The sequence below is a fragment of the Lotus japonicus genome, chromosome 1 (genome assembly GCF_012489685.1).
Source record: "Lotus japonicus ecotype B-129 chromosome 1, LjGifu_v1.2".
Taxonomy (NCBI): Eukaryota; Viridiplantae; Streptophyta; class Magnoliopsida; order Fabales; family Fabaceae; genus Lotus; species Lotus japonicus.
The window spans coordinates 134,205,597-134,223,209 of record NC_080041.1 but is presented as its reverse complement, the minus strand read 5'-3'; the positions used below and the strand labels follow the sequence as shown (position 1 = coordinate 134,223,209).

The window sequence follows — 17,613 nt, the reverse complement described above, 5'->3', positions numbered from 1 at the left end:
TGTTCAACTTATCATTTAAGTGTATGTATACAAATTCACTAATTTTTTGTTTGGAAATTCAGTAACTTTTTACATTTGAAAAGTAAAAGCAATCATGGAAGAAGCTGCTAGAAGTAGCTTTTGTGCTATGAAAAGTTACTTTAAAATTAATAAAAATAGATCCAAAAATTAAATAAATACAAAAGAGTGGGTGTAATAATAGATCTAAGCCTAACCTAAGGTTTGGAAAATATCGCTATTGGATATTATAAGCTGAAATATCAGCTGGCAGATATATACAACAAAATGGCTACTATAAGATATTAAGATCGCTCACTATTAATTGAATGGAGACATTGGATCAGAGTTCAGACGGATGTCAATGTCCATTACTACAATTCTACAAACGGTGACCATTTTTTCCCAATATATCTCTATTGAGTATTGACGGTCATGAGATTAACACTCCAGATTTTTTGAGATCACATTAAATGAATCGGTTTCTTTGAATAAATCCTTTTTATACGCATGGGTCGAACTTTGAACTATATACTTAAGAAATAAGAAGTCAAACTATCTATACCAAAAAAATTGAATAACTATAACAATTTTTAGATTAAAAATACTTCATAATTAACCAAAGTTTATACTAGCTACTAACTAGTCACTACTCAGCTCCTTAATCATCTAATTTTAGATTCACTCATTGAATCTCTGTTAGTAAAAATATACTGGTTAAATTCAGAAAAAATGCTACATTACTAATTGAATCTCTATGTTTAAATGAATTTATTTACCTTTGGATTTAATTAATTTAAGTTGATTTCAGTATATAAACGTTCGTATTTGGTGGCTTGATAAGAGATCAGAGTTGTCTAATGATGATAAGGTCAACTTTTTGTAAATACAAGAAAATGAAGGACTTATCTCATGGATTTGGACAAAAAGAGTTAGGAGTCTCCTAGAACTAATCCACCTAGGAAAACGACTTGTCACGTGACACCCAGTAACATCACGTGACATCCTTCACTTTCCAGCAGTCCCGTGGTTCCACGCGCGAAGCTATCCTTATCTCAACGTGAACGCAGATGCAAGCAACCACGTCAAAAGCTCCAACTCTGATTGCAACGGACGGCAGAGATTCCCCTTGACCCCACCAACCTGTTCGATCTTTAACGCCAGTCCTTCATTAAATACGGCACCCATGGGGCATTGTAGTATCTCTTACTCCGGGACCTAGTAATTGGGATTTGGGATCGCCGTGGATCTGCTAAAATACGCCTAGATTCGCTAAAATACGCCGAGATCCATCAACATGGGCCTTCTCGACCAGTTGTGGGATGACACCGTCGCCGGCCCTCGGCCGGAGAACGGTCTCGGCAAGCTCCGAAAGCACCACACCTTCGCTTCCCGATCTATCTCCGGCAAGGGTACGCCGCTGTACTCTGCCACGTTCATTGCTTATTCTAAATAAATAATTCACTCGCGATGCTCGTTCGTTACGCGAATCATCAGAACCACAACAGCAATCGCAAATCGTAAATTGAATTATCACTATAATCTAACTGTTCATAGTGGTTAACCTTCGAATCGGAAATCGATTTCTCTGTTTTTAGGTTTCATATTATCAGATCTGAAGCTTAATAGTTCGAATTATTTTAATCAATCGATATGATCCATACAAACAACTATACAATTTCAAAGCAATTAGGGGAATGAAATAATCTGCATGTAACTAACCGTTTCAGTTCGTTGCATATTGAATGATCAGAATCGGAGGCCGGGAGCGTGAGATCGTACGGCGAGGAATCGCCGGCGGAAGTGACGACGACGACGAGAGTAACACGGAGTATTATGATCGTGAAACCGCCGGGGTACCAGATCAATGGATCGCCACCGGCTTCTCCCGCGGGTTCTACTACTCCGGGGTCTCCGTTTTCGGGTAAGGTCGTTATATGCTTTTTACTGAGCTTTTTTACTGTGTACAGTAAAAAAAATGTGTGGTTACAAAGTAAGTAAAAGTAGAAGAAGAACTGTGCTACTGAATTGGGGGTAGGGGGGATTTTTGTTCTTTTGTGGCATGGTATGGCCCAACTTTCAAATTTTTAATGGACGATGATGAATCACTATTTGGTGGGGGCGTTATGATCATGCGAATTTGAAAATGACGTGCACTATTATACAGTCTTTTACTCTTTGCCACATTTTGGGTTTAACTCAACCCAAGTGTCAATTAAACAACTGGGAAGGATGGTGATTTTGTAAAGCAACAATTAATAATACACAATCTCACACTGGCACTGCTGATGTTGATAGATAATTGAACTCTTTAAGTATCAGGATTTAATTCTTAATCTGTGCGTATAGAAAATGATTTGTGAAGATAGGTCTGTCTAATGTGATCTTAATACACAATGATAACAATAATTTGTATTGATGGGTTTGGTTTTTTATAGGAGCTAGAGAGCCGTTTCGGTTTCGAAGAAGGTCAGCATCGGATGCCTACGAGGAGAGAGGCCAGAACAGATCAAGCCCCCCTTCTCCTTTCGATGTGTGAGAAATGAGCAACATTTTCTCGTCTCCGGAAGCTAAGGATGTTAGTTAGCTTTTGGCCTTTGCTGCTTTCAGTTTTGTATGAATCTGTATGGATTGAAATGAGGTTGTGATGTAGTAGTTCATGCAAGGTAGCTGTTTGGAGTATCTTTTTTAAGTCTTAGTTAGGTGAACTGTGTAATGGAACTTGTAAGAAAGTGCAAAGGGTAGAGTAGCGGTGTATCGTATTATTATATATATGTACTATGTATATAGCCTTAAGCCTTTCATGCGTTTGTTCCTATTGTTCATTCTCCGTGAAGTTTTCGCTTGCTGAATAACAACCTACTTCTTGGTAATTTCTCGTAGTTCTGAGTCTCATGTTCTGTTTTCGATTGCTTTTGGTTTAGCACAGCTAATTGACTATGATCCAAGATGAAAACTATTTTTGTCTTCAAGGATGTTTTCAGAGGAAAGGACACTAACTTGATAATGGGACAGGCGGCGGCCCGCCTAAAATTATTGATCAATATGATTGCATTATTTCTCCATTTAATCAATGAACATGATTATCATTTAAAAAAATAAAGAACATCATGGAGCTAGATAAGTTAAATTAAAAATTTTCTTGTCCCCAATAGCAAAATGAGTTCATTTGCAACGATAACTTCATATGTTTGTCAAGACCCGCTAACAATTGGACCGAATACCTAATCTTCATGACCACAATGTAGAATTTGGAAGGAACTATGTTGTTGGAATGAGTTAATATGTTGTCACTTTTTAGAGAATATTTAAACAAACACGCTCAAAGAAACGTGGATTGATTATGTAACTCTTGTTAGGAATAATACAATATGTGATAGTGGTTAGCATTTAAGAGTATGGTTTAAATAGACATTAGATGTGTCTATTATTAGTGGGGTTTAAATAAGCCATATGATTAACTGTATAAATGCTAATGACTGAGATAATAAAATTAAAAGTATTCATTCTGTTTTCAACTCTCCACATAGTTAGTGCAACTTTACTCTTTCTCCAACATCTGGTATACAGAGCACGTTTTTTTTTCTGGTGACCGTCGCTTCCGCCGTAACTACCTTCGCCGGCGCTCCACTCCTTCTCTTCTCCGATGGCTGCCCCTACTAGTTCTGGCACTGGATTTCTGGCAACTTTACCAATTCTGAATGGCAAGAATTGGCATCAATGGAGCACCCAGATGCATGCGATTATGGGTTTTCAAGAGGTCCTTGATGTAATCGAGAACGGAGTCGCTGCTCTTGCTCCTGAATCGACCGATGCCGCCGCAACCACGCACAAAGAAAACACCAAGAAGGATTTCAAGGCCCTTTGTCTTCTCCATCAGAGTGTCGACGAGGCACATTTTGAGAAGATCTCCTCTGCCAAAACCTCGAAGGAGGCACGACAGATCTTGGAAACCTGCAATGAGGGTGCAGAGCAATTGAAGAAGGTTCGTCTTCAAACCTTGCGAAGACAGTATGAGCTTATGCAAATGGAGGATTCTGAACGTGTTGCAACTTTTTTCAACCGTGTCATTACTCACACAAATGCAATGAAGCAGTGTGGTGAAACAATTACAACCCAGACAATTGTGGAGAAGATCTTACGCACGCTGACTCCAAAATTCGATCATATCGTTGTCGCGATCGAAGAATCAAGAAAGCTCGATTCACTCAAGGTTGAGGATCTTCAGGGTTCTCTCGAGGCTCATGAGCAAAGGCTCTTGGAGCGCACCACTGACAAGCCTCAGGATCAAGCCCTGCAGGCTCAGACCTCCAAGAAAGGGGGGTATTCGAAAGGTGGCTACAGGAGTGGTCGTGGTAAAGGTGTTGACACCAAGAGAGATTCAAGAACTGGTGGATCAAATGATTCCCAGGATCAAGACAAACCAGTCTCATCAACTGATGATAATTCCAAGAGAGGTGGATCGAATCAATGGCGGGGTAGCAGGAAAAAGCTAGATCGCAAGAAGCTGAAGTGCCTCAACTGTGGAAGAATTGGGCATCTCTCCACGGAGTGCAAGGCACCGCCCAAGTCACAAGATTCTAATGGTGACAAGCAACCTGAAGAGGCTCACATGGTCAAGGAGGATCAGGTACATTCTGATAACAACCCTGTGATTTTGATGATGATTACTGGTAAAACTGCTGAAGGTAACCATCAATGGCGCCTTGATACTGGAGCATCAAATCATATGACTGGTAACAAGGGTTGGCTTGTCAATCTCGATGAATCCAAGAAGGGGAGTGTGAGATTTGCTGATGGTAGAACCCTAAATTCAGAGGGAGTAGGAAACATCATGTTTCAGGACAAGACAGGATAGCAAGTTCTCATGGTGGATGTACTCTATGTTCCTTCTTTGACAAGCAATCTCATCAGTTTAGGACAACTCCTAGAGAAGGAGTTCTCAATTAGCATGAAGAAAGGATATCTGGACATTTTTGATCCAATGGGGAGAAAAATTCTAAGGACTCCCATGGCTCCTAACAGAACTTTTCCAGCTAAGCTTCAGGCCTTTGATAGTCAATGTCTCACTGCTACATCATTGAGTGATGACACTTGGCTTTGGCATTGGCGTTTTGGACATCTGAATTTCAAGGACTTAGCTATGATAAAGACCAAGGAACTAGTGACTGGTCTTCCACAGATTCATGCTCCAACTAAGATGTGTGATGGCTGCTTGATAAGCAAACAACCCATGAACTCCTTCAGTGCCTACACACCTTCACATGCACAAGGACTGCTTCATGTTTTGTCCTCTGATGTGTGTGGTCCCCTACCAACACCTTCCCTGGGAGGTAATAAATATTTTCTGACATTCATTGATGAATGGAGTAGGAAAATTTGGGTTTACTTACTCAAAGCTAAGAGTGAGGTGTTCCAACTCTTCAAAGAGTTTCATTGTCTAGTTGAAAGGCAATCTGGTAACAAGTTGAAAGTCTTCAGAACTGATGGAGGTGGGGAATTCACTTCAAGAGAACTTGACTCCTATTGCAAAAGCAAGGGTATCATCCATGAGATCACAGCCCCCTACACACCCCAACACAATGGGATGGCAGAGAGGAGGAACAGGACCATCATGAATATGGTTCGCAGCATGTTGAAGACAAAGTCTCTACCTCACAGCTTTTGGGGAGAGGCTGTTGCTACATCTGTGTATATTCTCAACCGATGCCCCACAAAGAGAGTGCAAGGCAAAGTTCCTGAAGAGGTTTGGTCAGGGATCAAACCATCAGTCAAGCATTTCAAAATTTTTTGCTCTTTGTGCTACAGGCATATACCAGATCAAAGGAGACAAAAACTTGATGATAAGAGTGAACCTCTGGTCTTTGTTGGCTATAATTCTACATGCTCTTATAAGTTGTATAATCCCGGTACAAAGCAGATGCTTTTCAATAGGGATGTCCTGTTTGATGAAACCAGTTCATGGAAAGATTTACCAAAGTCCTCACCTTCTTTTACTGAAGTGTTTCTTGACTATGAAGAAAGCGATCCTCTACCTGAGGTTCAACATGATCTTCAAATTCAGCCTATGACTACACCTCCCTCACTGAATACAAGACCATCCAGGTTAAGGAGTTTGCCAGCTCATCTTAGAGATTATCAATTGTTTCAGGTAGATGCAATCACAAATGCAGGAGAACTGACTGATCATTTTGCACTCCTAGTTGACATTGAGCCAGTTACTTTTGAGGAAGCAATTGTCAATCCAGTTTGGAAGCATGCCATGCAAGATGAGTTGGACTCAATAGCCAAGAACCACACATATGGGACCTCGTTGAATTGCCAGCTACTAAGGTTCCACTTTCTGTCAAATGGGTCTTCAAGACCAAATTGAAACCTGATGGGACAGTGGCCAAGCATAAAGCAAGACTGGTGGCCAAGGGTTTTGTGCAACAGGAAGGACTTGACTATATAGAAGTCTTTGCCCCTGTGGCTAGGCTTGAGACAGTAAGGCTTCTTGTTGCATTAGCTACATGGAAGAAGTGGATGATGTGGCAATTAGATGTCAAGTCTGCCTTCCTCAATGGCCCCTTAGAGGAAGAGGTTTTTGTCAAACAACCCCCTGGATTTAGTGTTCCTGGCAATGCACATAAAGTTTACAAACTGAAGAAGGCCCTTTATGGCCTGAAACAAGCACCACGTGCATGGAATAGAAGAATTGATTCCTTCCTTACACATGCAGGATTTCAGAAGTGTACTGTGGAGCATGGCTTATATGTTAAGGCATTGCCTAACCATGGTGTTTTGTATCTTTGATTGTATGTTGATGATTTGTTACTAACTGGGAGTAGTGTTGAAGGCATTGAAGCCTTGAAGACTCACTTGAAGAGTGAGTTTGAAATGTCAGATTTGGGTACACTAGCATACTTCCTTGGCTTGGAGTTTCAGAAGACACATAGAGGCCTCCTCATGCATCAAAGGAAGTATATCATTGAAGTCCTAAAGAAGTTCGACATGTGGGACTGCAATGGTTCCGAAACACCAGCTGAGGCCAATCTCAAACTTGACAAATGTGAGAAGGAATCTTCTGTGGATGCAACCCAGTATAGACAAATGGTGGGGAGCTTGAGATTTATTTGTCATACAAGACCAGAAATATCTTGGAGTGTAGGTTTGATTTCCAGATTCATGGCTGAACCTAAACACTCACATTTGGTTGCTGCTAAGAGAATATTAAGGTATCTCAAAGGTACTCTAGGTTATGGTATCCTATTTCCATCACATAACACTCAACAGAATAGGTTACAACTTGTTGCTTATTGAGATTCTGACTGGTGTGGGGATTTGGTGGATAGGAAGAGTACAATGGGATATGTTTTTCTTTTTGCTGGTGCCCCTATCTCTTGGTCTTCTAAGAAACAAACTGTTGTAGCTCTTTCTACTTGTGAGGCAGAATATATATCTGCATGTGCAGCTGCCTGTCAAGCAATCTGGCTCCTCTCTTTATTGCTTGAATTGAAGATTGATATTGATAACTCAGTAGAGATGTTAGTAGGCAACGGATCAGCTATTGACTTGTCTAAGAACCCAGTAGCTCATGGTAGAAGCAAACATATTGAGACCAAGTTCCATTTCCTTCGAGATCAAGTTTCCAAAGGAAGAATTCAGATCAAGCACTGCAGAACAGAAGTACAGTTGGCAGATGTAATGACTAAAGCTCTGAAGGCAGATAGGTTTCAAGAGCTTCGAGATTTGATTGGTGTTATTCCTATTGATTGAAGTTCCCAGTTGAAGATGCAGAAGAAGTAGATGAGGATGATAGTTTTTTTGAGCATGCATTCATGCTATTTTTTCTATTTGAATTGTTTACTGATTTTGTATTGAGCACCGCTATATGGTACGACAGATGAAGACACGATGAGGCACGAGTGACGTGGACATTGTAAACGTTTTTGTCACTCCATTCCTTTTTTTAATTTCCCGTTTCTTCTTCCTGAAATCCACCATTCTATTCGATGTGGGGAAATGATACATGACACTGAAACCCTCCCTCCTCCTCTTCTCCTGAACAATCCCAATAGATCAAATTTCGCAGCCGCATCGAAGACAACCTTGGTTGTTCCTGCCTTGTCGTCTCCTGAATCTGTTGTTGGAATTGGAATTGGAGTCATCAGAATCTGGAACACGGTGTTCTTCAAAGTCATCACTACCATCAGGATCTGGAACCCAAGCTTTCTCTCCTCCTCTTCTTCTCTTCGTTTTCTTCTTCCTCCATTAGTTGCGGCCTCCGCCGCTCCACCCACCACAAAAACCACCATCAGAATCACTTTCACTGACCAGCCACCAAACCACCCCATCTCACCTCCCTCATTTCGCAACTTTACCGCACAGCCACAGCCAAACAGAAATCCTCAGCCCATAAACACTGACAGTAGTGTTTCGACATGCGATTAGGTGGTGGTTGGCATATATTTGAGGGTTTTGAGTCTCCAAATTAGAAAACAAAGCCAACGAGAATGGCTTGGAAAAGATAAAGTTGGGTGAGAGGTTGAAACTAAAAGCAAGGGAAAAAAAACAGAATCAAGGAGGTTAGAAACCAGGAAAAAAAAGGGGAGGAACGAGAGTTTCAAAAATTTGACACGTGTAACCAAATTATTGGTTCGTGCCCAGTCGTGACACACAACCTTCGTGCCTTTTAGCATTTTCCTTTTGTATTATGGGGGAGTGTTAGGAATAATACAATATGTGATAGTGGTTAGCATTTAAGAGTATGGTTTAAATAGACATTAGATGTGTCTATTATTAGTGGGGTTTAAATAAGCCATATGATTAACTGTATAAATGCTAATGACTGAGATAATAAAATTAAAAGTATTCATTCTGTTTTCAACTCTCCACATAGTTAGTGCAACTTTACTCTTTCTCCAACAACTCTGAATATTGATACTCCAGGTTGGGTTAGTGGTATTTCAGATTGGTGGGGAATCTATCCAACAATCTTTCTACCTTTAAATTACAACTAAGTTGAACCTTTCCACATCTTGCTGACCCATCTTTCCTTCTCCACAGTTTCAGTCCAACAAATTGACCTGTTTCTTTCAGGCACGTAATCTGATGGCCTATAATTATTTGCTTCCTGCTTTTGCTCCTCTTCTATCATCTCTTTTTCCTAAACTTGCCCAACGCTCTTTTAAGGCTTTTTTTTGTTTATGTTTAAAATGATAAAATCTGATCCGTCGCCAGCGCTTGTCCTTCTATTCATTATTATTTGATTCTAATACCATGTGTTAAAAGGTAGTTTCTTCAACATGAATTCCAGCCTTGCTGATAAGGTGGGTTTCCAATAGTGCGGATCATTGTCTTACTCACGATTCCCTGCACTTCAAAAACAAATGACATGGACATAGGATTCATAAGAAGAGCTTTTTTTGCTTTTTATATTTTACTTCAGTTTGCATTGTGTCAATGGAAATACAAGCAATGGCCTAAAGAGTAAAGAGAGGCCTTTTGCATGTCAATCTCTGAGCAAGTGGAAACATTGAAATGTGGATTACTGGAGTTGCTCTTCATGTTTTTCTTTTACCCCCTTATTTCATTTTACTCTACAAATCCAATTAAACCAGTTGTTGGCACGATGGAATTTCATATATTTTGTTTATTGTTGCTTAAAAGTAAGAGACTGGATGCAGTAGCAGATTGGTAGTGCCCCTAGAGAGGAATCATCCAAGAAAGAGGGATATGGCATGAGTTTCACATAATTCAGCTAATCACCAAATATAGCACAGAAAATTAACATTTGTTTTTATCCTCTTTAATTATAGAACCACAGAATAGTGATGTTTCAACGAATCAGAAAATGACATCCTTGTCATATGAGAGTCTCAACTTTATGAATTGGCTAGTTAACCTATGTAAAGTTGAAAACAAGTAGTCATAATGATTTGATTATGTTATCAGTGCTATAGCAACACAGAAACCTCAGGAACAGGTATCTAACAACATTCCTGAGCAGTGATTCAGATAAATGGCATAGAAATTTATGCATTTGATGAAAACATGAAATCTCTTTGCACTCACAAATTACATGCTAATTTGCCAAACACAAGCAACTAACTGGCGTATGAAGCAATAATCTCTCCTGCACAGAAGAATGCCCAGGTAGTTCAATTTACAATGTACTCTCAGCCAATATATATGATCGGAAAAATCTGCAACTGGTAATGTGGAAGGCTCTCCCATGCCAAACCCCTACTTGAAGATTCAACTCTGCACAAGTTGAGTTAGCTGGATTCCTATTTGAACCGAAAATCTTCGCCAAATACTAGACCTTTCCAAGTTTAGGGGGCTGCCGAAAAAAGTTAAATAAGAGAGACTAAGATACACAAACATCTAAAACAATATAAAGATTCTTAAAATTACAACAGCTGATAGATGATATTTACCTTCTTAAGAGTCATTTTTGAACCACTTCCTGATCCTCTGTCAAGGGGTTTCAATATCTCGAAGGAACATACAAGGGATTCATCCACGCTCAACAATGCACCAGCATTGTCAAATTCCCCACCATAATTTGGAGCAGAAAATATCGTGACTAATCTTCGTTTCGCAAAAAACTCATAACCATCCTCCACAACCTAAAAGAAAAAAGGAAAGTAAAATGAGACCTTAATCGGTAGAAGTTGGAAGAAGTAACCGAAAAAAGAAAAAGATTAAAAACAAAGAGGAAGGAAAATGAATGCCTGTGAATAGTTTGACTGAGCCCTGTCTAGACACGATATGCATGTCAGATAAGAAAGTCTATATAGCTTATAGCCATGTGAAAGTAAAAAGTGCAATGTAAGTTATGCTAAATATCCTAATTTCAATCCTATGTCTTTGGCTTTGCAGTGAATATCATGAGCATTACAAGTTACAACTATCCAAAGTATGGCACTTGCAAATGAACTGATTTCAACAGGTGTATCAATAATCGAGATGAGTTCAACTCTTAAAATTTATTCTATAAACTTTTCCAGCTAAAAGTAGAATAGGTTGGTGCTGGAAGGATATAGCTGTTTCCAAAAGAAATTGATAAATGCTGGAAGCTAAGGCCCTAAGGACCTATCAGTCATGCAGTGGATCCTCTTAAGTTTCATCAAACCAATATATAGCATGTTTGGATCAGCTTATTTACTTCCAGATATATTCAAGCACCTAGAGGCACTATAGGACCAATTCTAGAAGGATTTCCAGACATGCTATCAGGAGAATTATAGGACCAATACAAGCATGCACTCTGAACTTGTATAAGTTGATCAATTAGCTCATTTAATTAGGAAGAGTTTTACCTGATGACCTCTGCAAACAAGATCAAGATCATTCTTTTCCAGAAAATCCGCGACAACATCAGGTCCAAAAGTCATTGAAACGCCCCGGTCACTGTCTGCCCAGCCCTCAATGCTATTATCAGGATCAGACCAAAGAAGATCACAAAGGAGACCATTATCCGGAATTTCGGTGGGCCTTGTGACCTCCCTTATCTGATCTAAATTTTGCAACTCTGGAGAGAGTCCTCCATGCATACAAATTATCTTTTCGTCAATGAGCGCAGCCACCGGCAAACAGTTAAAGCAGTCTGTAAATATCTTCCATAGCCTAACATTGAACCTCCTTTTGCATTCATCATAGAAGCCATATATCCGGTTTATCTTCGCATCCTCATGGTTTCCTCTCAAGAGATAAATTTTGTCCGGATATCTTATTTTGTAGGCCAAAAGCAAACATATAGTCTCTAAACTTTGCTTCCCTCTGTCCACATAATCCCCCAGAAACAAGTAGTTTGCAGAAGGAGGGTAGCCACCATATTCAAAAAGCCTCAGCAAGTCTTGGTACTGACCATGTATATCACCTGCAATAAAGAAAACTTCAAATTTAGGAACAAGCGAAACTCTGCGTAACAAAGGCATTGTGAACAACTTCAATTTCTGCATCAGAATGCAAATTACAATATTATATCACAAGGTTCATATCAATAGGCCACAAAATCTGCATAAGCTTATTTTCCCCCAATATATTGCAGATGGAGGAAAGAATGCATTCGGAATCGAAGAATTCGAACAGCAATTACAGGAACCAATTTTTTTTAACAAACATCTCTTCCTTCTTCCTTTTTTTAACCAATTTTGCTTGTCTGCCACAAGATTGATAGTGTTCTAACACCTAAAAGCGTAAAGTTTCATTTTTTGAAATCTTCAAAGCATTTTTCCTTCACTTTTGAATTAAGAACAGACATCTACAATAGATTTTTTTACATAATTATAATATTTTACACATCCTCCGTATCCATAATTCGTGAAATTGTAAATAGATATATATGGAAACTCTCTCAAATCTGAAAAGGAAAGGGTTAGATAAAAGGGAAATATATTTTGATATTTGTTTGAAGGTGGAAAAATTGTGGAGAATTGGAAGAGAAACCAAAACTAACCGCAGATTCGAATGGGAGCACGGAGCTCAAGGAGATTGGGCTGAGAGAGGAAGATTTGTCTCGCGTTGACGCAGAGTTGACGGATCTCCGACTCAGAGAGCTGCACCTGTTTTCCTCCTTTCCCTTCCAGCAACCTCCTTATCACATCATCCAGAACCCCCTTATCCATCATTCCCTCCATTGTCATCATCATCATCCTCTTCTTCTTCTTCTTCAATCAATTTGAGATTTGTTTTTGCTTTTGTTTTGTGGGTTTGGCTTTTGTTTTGGATTTGATTTCCCAAAATGGAAGAGGTGAAGAACAAACAAACAAACAAACAAGGCTTTTTGGTGGTGAATTAAATGAAGCAAAATATTTGGGGGAAAATGGGAAGAAGATAAATAAAGAAAAATTAGTTGTTGAAATGGGAAACTGAATAGATGGCCCAACTGTAAAACAAAGATAGACAGACAAACACAGAGGTTGAGCCTTTATATGTCGTTCGATTGTTTCAGAATCATGTTAGGACATTAAATCAAAGGGTGATTGTTAATCATCATCTTGGTCATAGAATTATTAACATGCTTGCTTTTTGCTTGGGTTGCCTTTATCTTTTAATCAATTAATTAATTGTTAATTTTCAAAACTATATTATAGTCGACCGCCATGAGACTTAGAGGCTCTGAATTCACATTGAGTTAATAGCCGTATCTTAACAAATTATTCTATAAATGCATCTTTCAGGGTCAAACCTATAATTGATGTTTATTGAGCTCAACTATCTACCAGAATACACCTTAACTTATTGGTTAATTGTTAATTGATTGTATTTTTGTTGTTTTTTGGAGATTTTTTTCAATAGAATTCAAAGGTTGAAGTCTGATTATTCTTTATTGTAGTGATTTTTCTATTATCTAAAATCGGTGCCAACTGCCAAATAGACGGTTGAAAGTTGAATCCTTCAACGGAGGGGACTAAATGGCGCGTAAGAATTTCAGCTCATTACCTTCCACGTGCAACCCATTGGTTGGTTCTTTCTCTGTGTTGGTCAAAGCAGCTGGATCAGCTTGCGACGATGTCGTTCCGCTTCTTTTATCACGTCACATGTTTAATTATCTTCTGTCATGTCATGTGTGTTATCCTGTTTAGATTAACTAATTAATGTACAACAGCTATTAATTTCATCAAGATTTAAATGTGAAAACTAAAACTGTGTCTTCTGTGCAGACAATTCATACGCAGTCTGCGTGCGCATATGCTTAATTCAAAGCATGGTGGCTAGTTATTTCAGCCATTCCTCCTCATAATTGAGTACTGGCTGTTTTTGAAATATATACTCAGTTGGCTATGGTGATATACACCTTACAGTTATATTATTAGACCTGTTCAAGTTGCAAAATATGATTTGTATGCTTTGATCAGGAAAGCCTTACATAGCTGACTTAGTATATATCAAGTGTTCAAGGGGGGCAAACTTTCCAAGTGATTAGTTTTAGACTTTTAGTAGTATTAGAAGTATGCAGAATTACTAGAAAGATACTACTCCTATCTGTTATCTAAAACTATATTGAAGTGGAACACTTTGGAGGATATAGAATATACCAATATGTCAACCAGGCTTACCCAAAAAAACCAATATGTCAATCAGAATTAATTAAATTTTAATTTCATTTCTTAATGGATTTTATTTGTTTTTCCTTCTACCTTTTACAATTTACAAGTAAAATAGTATTAGACTAATATTGTTTTTTAAGCAAACTTAAAAATCAATTAATCAGGAAAATAGGCATAGAAGTCATACATCACGGGTCATGCAAAAACAAAGACGACATAATAGAAGAAATCTCCTCTATTCAAACAAAATGAAAAAATGAAAAAGACCTTCTAGTTAAAGCTTTAGCAACCTCGTTGTTATTGCCACCCGACAAACAAGATAAGTCCATACAATCAAAACTAGAAGACAAATCTCAAAAATCACGAACAACTAAATACATACAGGATGATCTACCTGAGGCACACTTGCACCAAAGATTAAATAATTGCAAGTGATCTATCTTGAACATAACCTTCCTGAATCCCAAATTTGAGGCCAACGATAAATACCATTTCAAACATAGTGCATTTGCAATAGTTAGATGAAGAACCTCAAAAGGAGAAGTTGTAGTCGCATCAACTAAATTTCCCATGTGATCTCAAGCAACCATAACCAACCACCAACAACTTCCTCAAAGAAGCATCAAAGTTGATCTTAATCGTCCCCTTATGTCGACGAGACCACGAGACCAGGACAAAGGTAGTTGTGTAGAACGTAGCAGCCAAAACATGCAAATCTGTGGGTGGTCGTGGAGAAAAATCAACAAATAGAGGTCATGTAAACCTTCTACTTGCAAGGTCTTGCATAACTGGTAGGTAATTGAGCTCATTAAGCATTTAGTCTAAAGTTTGATCTCTAAGGAGTGCATATGAAGAATAATTTGTTAAGAGAAACATTCCTTCTTAAATATGATCTATGAGCTTCGAGTGGATCGGTCTCATGGCTGCTGAGTGTGGAGATATATTGGGAACCAAAAAAACATGAGAGGAGAACCAAACTACAACAGTTGAGATTTAAAGCGAAAAATAGAGTACGAGTTGGTGTTTCTGTTCCATATCACAAATGAGACATGAAGAATCCACATCCATCTCGTAATTTTGGAGAATGCCTATCGCTAGAACAATATCAAGATATTCCCTCCAAACAAACTCTTTGAGCGAGGTAGCACTATCAAGTGCTAAAATTTATTCTAAATCTTTGAAGGCAAGACTGTATCAAAGTCTTAAAATGATATAAATTCATTTTATTTTAGAGCATTCTCAATTGATTTATAAATCAATTAAATATCTTATTCAATAACAAACTTGGTACATAGGTTAATTTTGAAATAAAATTTAAAATAATTTATATTAATGATAAAATATTAAAATGATAGAAAAATAATCAAACAATAAAAATAGAAATACTAGGAGTGGCCAAAATTATCGTACAAACAAAAAAGATGCAAAATCTGCATTGGACTCTGGGCTTTTCCCTTCCCTGAGTATCACAAGGCCCATATCCATAACTGAGAAAAACCCTAGAAATGTTTTCAACTTCGCTGCGTTAAATATGAGCAATCGCGGCACAGTTTTCTTCGAAGACCCAGAGTCTCAGAGCTGCAATGGTACTTCCTCTGTTCTCTTCTCCGTTCTCCGAAAACCCTAACACTGATTTGACAATGCTATCTTTGTTACGCAGGGGATCGATCTCAAGGCTGGGGGTAAGAGCAAGAAGACAAAACGAATAGCACCAAAATCCAATGATATCTACCTCAAGCTTCTTGTCAAGGTCCATTTTCATTCATCACTGTGATTCTGTTCAGATCTGTAGTGTTGTTTACTTTCATTTTTGAGACGATGATGATAAATGTGATCCCAGCTCATTATGAGACCTTTCAAATTCGATGGGTCTGGGAATATAATTTTTTCCACATTTGTCTGAGCCACTCGCATATCAACACGTTTCTTAATTTTTTTGAATTTTGTCATATGATAATTTTCTCTTGTTTGTAGCAGTTTTGTGATTGTAATGAACTGAATGTTCCCAATGATGTTACAATATACCATGCTAATGCTGATAATTCATGATTATTACTTTCATTCTACTGAGGGAACTAGTTCTATATTCTATGGTTTGCTTTAATGCTAAATATTGTTAGGTTCAGGAATAATAGTTTCTGTGGGTAGAAATTTGTATTTAAGTCAAATGTCTGTTTACTTCTACACTGTTTATTATGTATGCTTTGGATGATTCTGATTTGGATGATTCTGATTTGTTATTGATTGATCAGCTATATCGCTTCCTTGTGCGAAGGACTGGCAGCAATTTCAATGCTGTGATACTCAAGCGATTGTTTATGAGTAAAGTTAACAAGCCTCCAATTTCTTTGTCAAGATTGATTAAGTATGCCAAAGGGAAGGTTTGTCTCTGTCTCTGTCCCCCATACGAGTTGTTTTCTGTTATGTTAATTTAGGTTTTATCTGATGTTATTCTGTGATTTGTTTTCTGTAGGAGGATAAAGTTGTTGTTATAGTGGGGACTGTAACCGATGATATTAGAGTTTATGAAGTTCCAGCCCTAAAAGTTACAGCACTTAGGTTCACAGAGACAGCAAGAGCAAGAATTGAAAAGGCAGGTGGTGAATGCTTGACATTCGATCAGCTTGCACTCAGGGCTCCTTTGGGTCAGAACACGGTATGATGCTACAACATGTTTTTGTTTTCTTCTTGATTAGTTTGTATCTCACTATTGTAGTTTTATGGCAGTTAATATTGATTCTTACATGCATCTTTAGACTTTAGATTTGGTGTCCACTCTACTGCAGGAATTTCAAGTTCAGTCATGCTTTTCAAGCTGCTTGGTTAAAATAATATGCTAGTGATCACTATATATATAAATCATGTATTTGTTTTACTAGACTGCACTGTGGGGATATTAATCAGATAATCAAAGTTATATCATTTTTTTATGTATTCACCTTCATGTAAATATACTGGTGAGGATAGTATGAGCTTGGATATGTCGAGGTAATAAGGTTTTTGGAAACTAAATTTATTTATTTACTATTGAATGCAGGTCCTTCTTAGAGGGCCAAAGAATGCTCGGGAAGCTGTGAAGCACTTTGGTCCTGCTCCTGGTGTGCCACACAGCCATACCAAGCCTTATGTAAGATCTAAGGGGAGGAAATTTGAGATGGCTAGAGGAAAGAGAAACAGCAAAGGATTTAGGGTTTAAGTTGATTATGTTGTGCCATTTTTGTGTTATTACTTCTAAAATCCAACTTTTTGCTCTATAGGCATTGATGTATTGATGACAATTTTTTATTATATCTCACAAGGATTTTTACTATGGAGATTATGCTCCTCGTCTCCCTTATTTTAGTGAACCTAGTATGATGCCATCTAGTGAATGGGTAGCAATTTTACTGATCTGCTTGTGCGAATATAATTTATCTTTTCTTTTTTAATGGTCTCTTTTTCATTTTTACTTGCTCGGGGTTGGGAGTGTCTTAGGGTGTTTGTCTCTTATTCAGTAGGGTCTTAATTATAAATTATTTTGAACCTAAACCCTTAATTCGTAACAGCTAACATCTCTCCAAGTTGTTATCATACTTTT

General features: G+C 38.2%; 3 protein-coding genes and 2 non-coding genes across 6 annotated transcripts; 4 read left to right on the top strand and 1 right to left on the bottom strand.

Annotated features, from left to right (window-relative positions):
• The first annotated feature begins 1,189 nt into the window (after positions 1-1,189).
• LOC130731157 (dormancy-associated protein homolog 3-like) lies at positions 1,190-2,870 on the top strand. 2 transcript variants are annotated; one of them, XM_057583359.1, is made up of 3 exons: positions 1,190-1,409; positions 1,751-1,926; positions 2,436-2,870. In XM_057583359.1, exons 1-3 carry the CDS (start codon positions 1,295-1,297, stop codon positions 2,541-2,543), a joined length of 399 nt encoding a protein of 132 aa, XP_057439342.1. In that variant the 5' UTR covers positions 1,190-1,294; the 3' UTR covers positions 2,544-2,870. The 2 variants fall into 2 exon arrangements, with proteins under 2 accessions (XP_057439342.1, XP_057439343.1); XM_057583360.1 differs by having other exon boundaries at positions 1,192-1,409; positions 1,751-1,921.
• Positions 2,871-9,893: 7,023 nt separating this feature from the next.
• LOC130731156 (serine/threonine-protein phosphatase PP1) lies at positions 9,894-12,936 on the bottom strand. Its single transcript, XM_057583358.1, has 4 exons — positions 12,443-12,936; positions 11,304-11,863; positions 10,419-10,610; positions 9,894-10,321 (listed from the first exon to the last, which is right to left on the bottom strand). Exons 1-4 carry the CDS (start codon positions 12,636-12,638, stop codon positions 10,298-10,300), a joined length of 972 nt encoding a protein of 323 aa, XP_057439341.1. The 5' UTR covers positions 12,639-12,936; the 3' UTR covers positions 9,894-10,297.
• A 2,557-nt stretch (positions 12,937-15,493) lies between these two features.
• On the top strand, positions 15,494-17,350 carry LOC130731154 (60S ribosomal protein L18-3). Its single transcript, XM_057583356.1, has 5 exons — positions 15,494-15,622; positions 15,697-15,786; positions 16,289-16,417; positions 16,510-16,692; positions 17,074-17,350. Exons 1-5 carry the CDS (start codon positions 15,620-15,622, stop codon positions 17,230-17,232), a joined length of 564 nt encoding a protein of 187 aa, XP_057439339.1. The 5' UTR covers positions 15,494-15,619; the 3' UTR covers positions 17,233-17,350.
• Positions 15,848-15,947, top strand: LOC130734930 (small nucleolar RNA snoR69Y). The gene has a single exon (XR_009018264.1). It is a non-coding gene; the product is annotated as a small nucleolar RNA snoR69Y (small nucleolar RNA).
• LOC130734936 (small nucleolar RNA snoR53Y) lies at positions 16,038-16,113 on the top strand. Its single transcript, XR_009018269.1, has one exon. It is a non-coding gene; the product is annotated as a small nucleolar RNA snoR53Y (small nucleolar RNA).
• Positions 17,351-17,613: the final 263 nt, after the last annotated feature.

What these genes read in the sequence shown, in the direction of transcription:
- LOC130731157 (XM_057583359.1), top strand. Translation starts at nt 1,295, where the DNA reads ATGGGCCTTCTCGACCAGTTGTGGGATGACACCGTCGCCGGCCCTCGG. An exon ending in CCGATCTATCTCCGGCAAGG is followed by an intron (nt 1,410 to 1,750) that starts GTACGCCGCTGT and finishes TTGAATGATCAG; the next exon opens with AATCGGAGGCCGGGAGCGTG. An exon ending in GGTCTCCGTTTTCGGGTAAG is followed by an intron (nt 1,927 to 2,435) that starts GTCGTTATATGC and finishes GGTTTTTTATAG; the next exon opens with GAGCTAGAGAGCCGTTTCGG.
- LOC130731156 (XM_057583358.1), bottom strand. Translation starts at nt 12,638, where the DNA reads ATGATGATGATGACAATGGAGGGAATGATGGATAAGGGGGTTCTGGAT. An exon ending in TGCTCCCATTCGAATCTGCG is followed by an intron (nt 11,864 to 12,442) that starts GTTAGTTTTGGT and finishes TCTTTATTGCAG; the next exon opens with GTGATATACATGGTCAGTAC. An exon ending in TTGTTTGCAGAGGTCATCAG is followed by an intron (nt 10,611 to 11,303) that starts GTAAAACTCTTC and finishes TTTTTCTTTTAG; the next exon opens with GTTGTGGAGGATGGTTATGA.
- LOC130731154 (XM_057583356.1), top strand. An exon ending in ACCTCAAGCTTCTTGTCAAG is followed by an intron (nt 15,787 to 16,288) that starts GTCCATTTTCAT and finishes TTGATTGATCAG; the next exon opens with CTATATCGCTTCCTTGTGCG. An exon ending in TTAAGTATGCCAAAGGGAAG is followed by an intron (nt 16,418 to 16,509) that starts GTTTGTCTCTGT and finishes TGTTTTCTGTAG; the next exon opens with GAGGATAAAGTTGTTGTTAT.